Raw genomic sequence first — 10,528 nt, 5'->3', positions numbered from 1 at the left:
ACACATCACTTAAGTCAGGGTCTGTCTCCTGCTTCTTGTGTTTGTTCCCTTCCCAATCATACGGAGGCGTCTGCTCAGTGCAATCAACTATCTTCAGTAAAGTAAACGTTTACATGTTATGCCAAGATCTTTTGCAAGCTTCTCGACAGTTTGCACATTTTTCCATTCCACTTTGCGTCCATCCTCTTTCATCTCGAGACCAACTGCCCTATAATGACGTCCTAAAACTTGAAGACAATAATCTAACTTATTATCCGAGCAAGGATTTGGTCGAACAGTTTTTACATATTGGAGATCATGATGCAACAGATCTAAGTTGTCACTCAACGAAAACTTATGTTTCGAACAAATATCAGGCGTATTTCCCGATGCTTCGTGCGACAAGCAGTAACTAGTCAAAATATGAGAAGACAAAAACTCTCCGTAAGGAACATGGAAGGTCGCTTGAGGCTGAAGTATCTTCCACGTGCTGTGCTCCAATAGTAGCCCCAGATGGAAACTTTTTGTTGAACTGCGTTAAATCAGAACATATCTTTATATTCCAGTCATATCGATCTCTTTCAAAAAACCAAGCATAACTCAGTATGATACTAACTGGGGAGAGCAGGTTTTTATCGTGATAAAACAACTTGAAGGCTTCTTCAAAGGTAGTTAAATTCCAGTGCTTCATAATGTCTTCCCTGCAGCGTGCAAAGGTATCTCGATAGAAGTACACTGGGAAAAAGGACATGAAATCAGCCACATACGGTAATCCTAACGCCCTCTCTGACGTTCTCCCCCACTCCTTTACCCAACTGAATTGGAAACTACAGTCCCAACCCAGGACCCTTAATTTTGAACCGTTCAATATCAAGGAGTTTGTCACAGGTGTGATGAATGCGACATCACTATCCATCCAAGCTATGATTGAATCGTTTGTGTACAAATCAAAACAGAAACTACTCCAAAGTTGACGATTGTAGCCTGGACTTCTTGCCAAGCCAGGATTTTTCAATATACTTTTGTCATTCGGTAGTGGCTCGAAGAATACTTCCAGCTTGTACTCTGGAAAGTGCTCCCGGGTGTGTCTAGTAACAATTTCTCCAAACTCGTGATCCATTTCTGATTCTTCGTCAAGCACAATAACCGTCTTCCCATACGATGGTGGCCAAACGAGAACAGTGGTCCTGAAGAGATCACAATAGTAATGCGCTTTATGCTCCAAAAGTTTGCCTGGCATTCTTAAGAGTAATGTTATCTGTTGGTGTGTTTCAACGGTACTGCTATCTGTTAATGTGGCTGTTGTGCCAGTACGCGAGTCAAAAACCACAAAAGTAAAGTAAAGAATAAAAGAAGAAACAATAAAACATCCAAGGAGAAATAGATTATATCTTCTCGCCATGGTCACCTGCATAATGAAAAGGAAAAACAATACCTGGGTTAATCCGAAGTTTTGTCGAAATGACCACTGACTGGCTTACGAACAGCGTTTCGCCGTCCTCAAGATAGCATTGCATCTATTCGTGCTACCTTTTCAATACGCAACTGATTCTATTACATTCGTACTTCACCGCCTTTTTTCAAGTTATATTTACATAATGTTATTCACAAATATCATCGCAATAAGCCATTTCCAAGTTCATGTCTGCCTTCTCTTCAAAGTGAGTCTAAGTGCGAGCTTTTTCTTATGAAAATTAGTTTTCATTCATATGTAAAGTAGAACTAATTACCATCACAAAAACTTCGCACTTAGACTCGCTTTGAAGAGGAGGCAGGCTTAAACTCGGAAATGGCCTATTCACTCTGACATTTTGAATTTGGCAATACTGTCATAGGGACGGCGAAACGTTGTTCCTTATTAATTTTGAAATGAAAAAGGAAAGGAGCTTTACTTAAGTGTCCAGTCTTCTACCGCTGGTGCACTTTTCGGCATTTTCGAGTTCATGTCTGCTTCCTCTTCAAACCGGGTCTAAGTACGAAGTTTTTCTTATGAAAACAAGATGCCAAGTAAGCTTTCACGTGGGATGCAGTGATAAATGCAAGAAACAGGAAGCGGCTACAATTAAAATTTCGGCACGCAATGCGTACGTGTGGTATTGCAGTAACACAGCGCTGTATCGTGTCAACTGAGCTGCATTTTGTCTTCCAGGAGATTTAAGTTATCTTTACGTAATATGTAGCTCTAAAAGTACGCGTTGTTATATAGCACGATATTGTTTTAGTACCGTATATCATTCTAGTGCATGGTAGATTTCTCAGGTAAATAGCCCCGTGAGAAGACATGTGGTTACAAGTAAAATACTAAATCCCAGAAAGATTGAAGAAAATAAAAGAGAATCGAGAAACAATGGCTTCGAGGCTGTCATCTTGATCAAATTCAAGTGCCTTACAACTTCTTTTTCACTACAAGTTTGAGCGTGCACTCTACGCTTCTGGTAGCTTTGTAACACAAAACTTCACTGAAGTTAAGCCCTGTAGGTCAGGGTTAGTATTTAGATGGCTGACCTCGAAAATTTTATTTTAACGCTCAAAAATGCGAACCAAGCCAGGTACAGATTTTGCTAGCGTGCTTTATGCAAAACAGATATTGATGCAAAAGTAAATAAATATCGATACACCGTTTTTAGGATGAGAAGAAGAGGTTTTCAGGAAGTGTTGATCGAGAATAAAATATTTTGCCAACAGCAACAAACTTTGAGATATCAAAAGAACTTAAATTTTGAACCGAGAGTATAAAAAGTTACCATCAGCGAAAAACATTTTGGGAGATTTTTGCTACGTTCAATTTTTCTATTGTACTTTTAGGCTGAACAAGTACATCGCAAAATCGAAAGTGACATCGAATTCAGCTGGCACCGTGATCAAGTTACCTCGCATGTTTACTCGCGAAACAAAGGATACCTCTGTGTCATGGTTTTTGTTATTGTTGTGAAATGTGCGAATTCAACACAAAGATCACAATAGCTTAATACCTTAAGGTTGTTGACCATTTTTTCTGCAAAGTCAAAAATTCACTCTCCTAGGCGAGGTCATTTATCACCAGGTAATTCCATCGTTTTGGAAATAGCAGCTGCTTTATTATTCATCAGCGTCACAAATTCATGCCGATTTTGGAGCTCATTTTGTTGAAACTCCAGCTCGCTTCCAGCAGACCTGTTTATGTCCGTCAGTTATGCACACGCTACGGGCCTACTTGCCACCACGGTCTTACAACCACGCACTCTTACAAACCCGTTGACACATTGTGTAGTACACTTAGAAAGTGCACCACCACAAAAATTAGAGTCTGTCACAAAATTCCTTGGAACAGTACACGAATATACAGACCTGAAGCTTTCGCGGCTCACTCTCCCTTCACAATGTTGTTTACAAGTGAGTTTCTGAGCTCATTTGGCGAAACAGCATTGTGGGAGGGCAGAATGTAAATGTAAATAAATGCTTTGTTTATAGTGGAAGTGCAATTAGCTATCAAGCTAGTTCACAGGCACCCCACTTTTAATAATTTGTAAGAAACATAATTGAGAACCCCAACTGGGAGGAGGCAACCAGTTGGTTATTTACAAAGCGTGGTAGACTTGAATCCGGGACAACAGGAAACAAATCCAAACCAGAAGTCAGAACGGCATTTGAAACCGGATCAGCCACATGCAAACCCAACACCCTAACAACTGGACCACTAGTGAAAACCAGATTAGATGGGAAATGCTTTCAGTACTATTGGCAAAGAATGTTTGAAGATGAATAATAAATGAATAAATTCTTCGAGTGAGGCCTTGAGCTGCTTATGAACACTTTAACCCAAACTTTCGCCAATCTCCAGCATCATCAGGGAGGGAATAACAAATATATTACAGAACAGAAGGCATCAACTTAAGGATTATGCGCACACTTCATTTTGCATTTCCAGTTTGTATAATTTCGTCTAATTCACATAAACAAGTAACGGCTAGGTTTAATATTAACAAATACAGAAAATAATCCGTATATGAGATCCCAGGGAATAAAACAGGAATCACTGGAACTCCTAAGAGCGTAATATTCAGTTAAAGAGATACATTGATTAATTTCATTAATACTAAAGAAAAAAGTCGGCTTCTGAACTGGAATGAAGAAATGTTACTCATGGTCAGTATTCAAGGTTAGCATTATACAGTGCTATGCACCTACAAACGACGCAGAGGAGACCAAGAAAGAGGAGTTCTATTCCGTATTACAGGATCTGATTGATAAGGAAAGAGAGAAAAACATTACCATCGTCATGGGGGACTTCAATGCTAAAATAGGATCTGATAACACTAGTTATAAAGGGGTTATGGCAAAGCATGGTCTGGGTGAAATGAATGAAAATGGGGAGCTGTTTGCTGACTTGTGTGCATTGAATCAACTAGTTATAGGAGGTAGCGTTTTTCCACACAAGAGGGCACACAAAGCTACGTGGGTATCACCAGACCATACTACGGAAAACCAGATCGACCACCTTTGTATCAGTAAGAAAATCAGGAGATCTTTACAAGACGTCGGAGTCAAAGGGGAGCAGAGGTGGCATCTGACCATCACCTTGTTGTAGCCACCTTGAAACTGTGCCTTAAACGGCATGGCCAACCTACTGGTCCCAGGACGCGTTACAATGTGGACTTGCTAAGGGACAGAAAGATGAGAGACAAGTTCCAGGCAAATATGTCAAACAAGTTCCAGGTGTTGCAGGATTTATATGATGCAGAGGGAGTCACTGATATTGAGACGGAGTGGACAAGAGCAAAGAAGGTCTGTGAAGAAACCATCGGTAAGAAGAAATCCACACACAAAGACAAGGAAGTGCGGAGAAGTGTTAGGAGGGACAAGAAGGTTTATATAGGCAGTCTGGCTAAGGCAGCGGAGGAAGCAGCTGCAAAGAGAAATATAAAAGATCTATATAGCTACCCAAGAAGGCTGGCAGGAAAGCATCAGCGTGTACAGAACTCGGTGAAGGACAAATCAGGGAAGCCTTTGACTACAGCAGAAGAATAACTTAAGCGCTGGGTGGAGCACTTTGGAGAGTTACTAAATCAACCTTCCCCTGTAAGCACCGCAGATATTCCACCATCAGACACTACTCTTCCCTTGAATTGCAATAAACCAAGTAAGTCAGAGATTAGCTATCCAGGCATTGAAGGACGGTAAAGCAGCGGGGCGCGATGGGGTTCCTGCCGAGACCATGAAGGGAGATTTATCAACATCAGTAGATATCCTCCATAGGCTCTTTGCTAGGATTTGGGAAGAAGAGAGCATGCCTTAAGAGTGGCGGGAAGGTATCATTGTCAAAGTTCCTAAGAAAGGAGACCTTGGAGATAGCAATAACCATAGGGGTATTATGCTACTATCTGTTCCGGGCAATGTATTAAACAGAATACTTCTGGTTAGGATGAGGACTGCAGTGGACATCCTGCTTAGAGACCAGTAAGCAGGCTTTAGGAAAGACCGTTCATGCATAGATCAAATATGTACCCTATGTGTGATTATAGAGCAATAATTGGAATGGAATTCGTCCCTATATGTCAACTTTGTGGACTATGAGAAGGTGTTTGATAGTGTAGATCGTGAGACTCTTTGGAAGCTCTTGCGCTTTTATGGCATCCCAGAGAAGTTTGTTACATTGATTAAGTCTAGCTATGAAGGTTTTACTTGTCGGGTAGCCCATGAGGGTCAGCTTTCAGACTCATTCGAAGTGAGGACAGGGGCGCGACAAGGTTGTCTGCTATCACAATTTCTATTTCTACTGGCCATTGACTGGATAATGACATCGGTAACCAAAGCAGGGAACAACGGAATACAGTGGACCCCATGGGAGCAGTTGGACGATCTGGATTATGCGGATGACCTTGCCCTGCTCTCACACAACCATCTACAAATACAGGGAAAAACTTTAAGGCTAACAGAGGAATCCGTTAAACTGGGTCTGGAGGATTAACAAGGTGAAGACTAAAGTATTAAGGATTAACACCAGAAGTGAGGTACCTGTTGTGGTCGAAGGGCAGGGGTTGGATAATGTCAAAGAATTATCATATCTCAGGAGTGTTGTAGTCACACTTGGAGGTACGGACAAGGATGCACTTACAAGGATTGGAAAGGCTACAGCAGTGTTTATCATGTTGAAGAAGGTATGGGCATCGAAAGAGCTATCTCTGAGAACCAAACTTCGCATATTTAGATCAAATGTGAAGACTGTTCTGCTCTACGGATCAGAAACCTGGAGAACAACGAAGAGGATACAAAGTAGACTACAGAGTTTTGTTAATAGCTGTCTCAGAAGAATTCTTGGCTTTTGCTGGAATGATAACGTAACCAACAAGCAGCTGTGGGAACGGGCGGAAGAAGAGCTAATTACGCTACAAGTAAGAAGGAGGAAGTGGGGCTGGATAGGCCACACTGTACGGAAGCCAGCGAATAACACCACGCGGAATGATCTTTCATGGAATCCCCAGGGGAAGAGGAAAGGAGGGCGCCCTAGAAACAGTTGGAGGAGAGATTTGGAATGTGAGGTTAAGGGCATCGGGCTGAACTGGACAGAACTTGGTAGGTCGGCCAAGAACTGGATGCGGTGGAGGAAACTCATCCATGGCCTATGCTCCGCAGGGGGCGAAGGGCTTAAGTAAGTCAGTAAGTATTCAATATTGAACCAACTACACGGCTTGTGTAAATTTAAACAAATAAGAGCAAAGAATGTTAAATGAAGCGCTCTATATTCATAGAATCCGTCCGTTGAAACTTTGCATTATTTTTTTATTGTTTATTCACTGATATTATTTCTACCATAAACCAAATTAAAAATATAAGACAAACATTGCAACATAGTATGATTCGAGTGGAATCATTCAAATTGACTGAAGATAGTGCCAAAAATATTTTACTTCAAAGACCAACTTCAAGTATCAGGTACAAGGGTAGCCTCCCAGGCAGACACTCTTAGGGCTTTGTGTGGAGGGAGGAACATGTGACGCAGCCCTATGGGTGTCTTCGTGGGAGGTTAGTGCAATGGCGGCGCTACAGGTGGTCGGCCTCGCTAATTGCGTCGGCGAGATCATTTAAGTAGAAAGACAAGAGTCTGAGACCCAGTAGGGAACCCTGTGGAATTCCACAGTTGCCTGGCTTTGATTCTGATTTAAACCCACTAACGACAGGGAACTGTTTCCTGTCACAAGGGTAGTTTCTCAGCCAGTTTAACGCAGGGAAGATAAAACCCATTGTCAAGTAAAGCTATGATCCTCGCAGTTATGGACGCAATTTTAGCAATTGCGTAGAGAAGCCTGAAAAAAACAAAAAGGACTTCAACGGGGCTTGAACCCGTCACCTCGCGATACCAGTGAGACGCTTTAACCAACTCAGCTACGAATCCACTGAGTTTGGGAGCCGGTCATTTGTGGGTTCTAATTTTTCCGTGAGGAATTAAACAACGAACAAAATGATACATGAAATGATTCATTTACTGAACTGCGGATATGAAATCAAGTGAAGCTATGATCTTCGCAGTTATGAACGCAATTTTAGCTTTAACTGTTCTAGACACAATTCTTAAGAAAATCTAAGAGTGCAAACTGTCCTGGCATACGAAATGTTCATTTCTTTAAGGCATTTCCTGATTTAAGCTCCCTCTTGTATAGTAATTGTAATCCAGCGGTCTCCCCAGGTCTAGTATCCAATATTACACAAGTTGAGACAAGAGCGACAAGAAAACACTTTGCTTCGTCAAACTTGCACACATCAGTTAAGTCAGTAAACTAAAGGTTTACATGTTATGCCAAGATCTTTTGCGAGCTTCTCGACAGTTTGTACGTTTTTCCATTCCACTTTGCGTCCATCCTCTTTCATCTCGAGACCAACTGCCTTATAATGACGTCCTAAAACTTGAAGACAATAATCTAACTTGTTATCCGAGCAAGGATTTGGTCGAATAGTTTTTACATATTGGAGATCATGATGCAACAGATCTAAGTTGTCACTCAACGAAAATTTATGTTTCGAACAAATATCAGGCGTATTTCCCGATGCTTCGTGCGACAAGCAGTAACTAATCAAAATATGAGAAGACAAAAACTCTCCGTAAGGAACATGGAAGGTCGCTTGAGGCTGGGACAAAGTATCTTCCACGTGCTCTGCTCCAATAGTAGCCCCAGATGGAAACTTTTTGTTGAACTGCGTTAAATCAGAACATATCTTTATATTCCAGTCATATCGATCTCTTTCAAAAAACCAAGCATAACTCAGTATGATACTAACTGGGGAGAGCAGGTTTTTATCGTGATAAAACAACTTGAAGGCTTCTTCAAACGTAGTTACATTCCAGTGCTTCATAATGTGTTTCCTGCAGCGCTTAAAGGTATCTCGATAGAAGTACACTGGGAAAAAGGACATGAAATCAGCCACATACGGTAATCCTAACGCCCTCTCTGACGTTATCGCCCACTCTTTTACCCAACTTAAGTGGAAACTACAGTCCCAACCCAGAACCCTTAATTTTGAACCGCTAAATATCAAGGAGTTTGTCACAGGTGTGATGAATGCGACATCACTATCCATCCAAGCTATGATTGGATCGTTTGTGTACAAATCAAAAAAGAAACTACTCCAAAGTTGACGATTGTAGCCTGGACTTCTTGGCAAGGCAGGATTTTCCAATATACTCTTGTCATTCGGTAGTGGCTCGAAGAATACGTCCAGCTTGTACTCTGGAAAGTGCTCCCGGGTGTGTCTAGTAACAATTTCTCCAAACTCGTGATCCATTTCTGATTCTTCGTCAAGCACAACAACCGTCTTCCCATACGATGGTGGCCAAAAGAGAACAGTGGTCCTGAAGAGATCACAATAGTAACGCGCTTTATGCTTCAAAACTTTGCCTGGCATTCTTAAGAGTAATGTTATCCGTTGGTGTGTTTCAACGGTACTGCTATCTGTTAATGTGGCTGTTGATACTTCCACTGTTGTGCCAGGACGGGAGTCAAAAACCACAAAAGTAAAATAAAGAACAAAAGAAGCAACAATAAAACATCCAAGGAGAAATAGATGACATCTTCGCTGTGTTCCCATGCCCTCTATTTGCGTTATCGCCATAGGTGAAAGTTTCATATCCTTTCCTCTCGCCAGGGTCACCTGTACAATGAAAAGGAAAAACAATAACTGGGTTAATCAGAAGTTTTGCCGAAATGATCACTGAGTGGCTTTTCATTCTTGAGAGTTGTTGTACATTTTCCCAAACGACAAAAGAATGAAGGGCTTGGTTTCCATAGAAACAGTGGTGTTGCGTCGGCGGAAGAGTGAAACACGAAGATTCGGTTTTATCAAACGAAAAGGAAAAGAGACGATTTAGATGAACATTTTAGAATAAAAAAGGAAAAGAACTCTATTAAGTGTCTGGTCGTTCCAGCGCTGGAGCACTAACTGGGGACAAATTCAACTGAAATAAAAAATTAACGCAAATCAAGTCAAGTGATGGTTTTTGAGGAGAGGGAAGAACCGGAGTACCCTGGAAAAAACCTCTTGTTGCAGAGTAGAGAACCAGTGAACTCAACCCACATGTTATGATATGACGCCGAGTCTAGGAATCGGAGCCGAATCACTATGGTGGGAGGCGAGTGAAACTAGCGAAATTAATAACGAACAGCGTTTCGCTGATAGCATTGCATCAATTCGTGGCAAACTTTTGAATACGTAACTGATTCTATTACATTCGTAAATACTTTGCCGCCTTTTTTCAATTATATTTACATCATCTTATTCACAAATATCGTTGCAATTGACTGTGACATTTTGGACTTGACAATACTGTCATGGGGACGGCGAAACGTTGTTCCTTATTAATTTCGAAAGGGAAAAGGAAAGAAGCTTTATTCACTCAAGTGTCCAGTCTTCCAGCGATGGACCACTTATAGGTCATTTCCGAGTTCACGTCTGCCTCCTCTTCAAAGCGAGTCTAAGTGGGAAGTTTTTCTTATGAAAATTAGTTTTCATTCGTATGTAAAGTAGAACTAATCACAAAAAACTTCGCTCTTAGATTCGCTTTGAAAAAGAAGGAGACATTAACTCGGAAATGGCCCATTTGGAGACACAAATAGGCCATATCATCCACTTTCCTTTGTTTTTGTCCTCTAAACCTTTCTTTCAAACTGAACCTATTAACGCAACTCAAATCAAATGATGACTTTTGAGGAGAGAGGAAAAGCAGAGTAGCCGGAGAAAAACCTAGTCCCGGAGCAGAGTAGAGAACCAACAAACTCAATGCACATATGAAGCCGAGTCTGGGAATCGAATACGAGCCACAATGGTGGGAAGCGCGCGCTCTCTCCACTACGCCAGCTCGACCACAGCCTGTACGAGTTGATAGAAGTTTGAAACGCCACCGTAAAAGGATGAGATGGCTTTCGTTTCCAGCGTTATCCCTTCGTCAAATTTTCTCAGTGGTTTCCGCCGAATCTATAAACCTAGGTCCTACGTTGGCCATCAACCATGACCACTGACCTTTTGCGAAAACGAAAACAAACCAGGCTGGATTAACAATTCTTCAGTGAGGGTAATATTG

General features: G+C 41.5%; 3 protein-coding genes across 4 annotated transcripts in view; 1 reads left to right on the top strand and 2 right to left on the bottom strand.

The window, feature by feature from the left end:
* Positions 1 to 391: 391 nt before the first annotated feature.
* LOC138025813 (uncharacterized) lies at positions 392 to 1,219 on the bottom strand. Its single transcript, XM_068872972.1, has one exon. It carries the CDS (start codon positions 1,217 to 1,219, stop codon positions 392 to 394), a length of 828 nt encoding a protein of 275 aa, XP_068729073.1.
* Positions 1,220 to 4,084: 2,865 nt separating this feature from the next.
* LOC138025812 (craniofacial development protein 2-like) lies at positions 4,085 to 4,546 on the top strand. Its single transcript, XM_068872971.1, has one exon. It carries the CDS (start codon positions 4,085 to 4,087, stop codon positions 4,544 to 4,546), a length of 462 nt encoding a protein of 153 aa, XP_068729072.1.
* Positions 4,547 to 7,421: 2,875 nt separating this feature from the next.
* LOC138026109 (uncharacterized) overlaps positions 7,422 to 10,528 on the bottom strand; it is an 11,139-nt gene continuing 8,032 nt past the window's right edge. For both annotated transcript variants that reach the window (XM_068873308.1, XM_068873309.1), the window contains one exon: positions 7,422 to 9,102. In XM_068873308.1, the coding sequence (XP_068729409.1) occupies positions 7,726 to 9,078 (1,353 nt within the window). In that variant the 5' untranslated portion in view covers positions 9,079 to 9,102 and the 3' untranslated portion in view covers positions 7,422 to 7,725. The remainder of the gene's footprint in view (positions 9,103 to 10,528) is intronic.

Source organism: Montipora capricornis, chromosome 12 (assembly GCF_036669925.1).
Source record: "Montipora capricornis isolate CH-2021 chromosome 12, ASM3666992v2, whole genome shotgun sequence".
In the NCBI taxonomy this organism is placed as follows: Eukaryota; Metazoa; Cnidaria; class Anthozoa; order Scleractinia; family Acroporidae; genus Montipora; species Montipora capricornis.
Note: the sequence above shows the minus strand (reverse complement) of the source record. Positions and strands in the feature narration are given on the sequence as shown.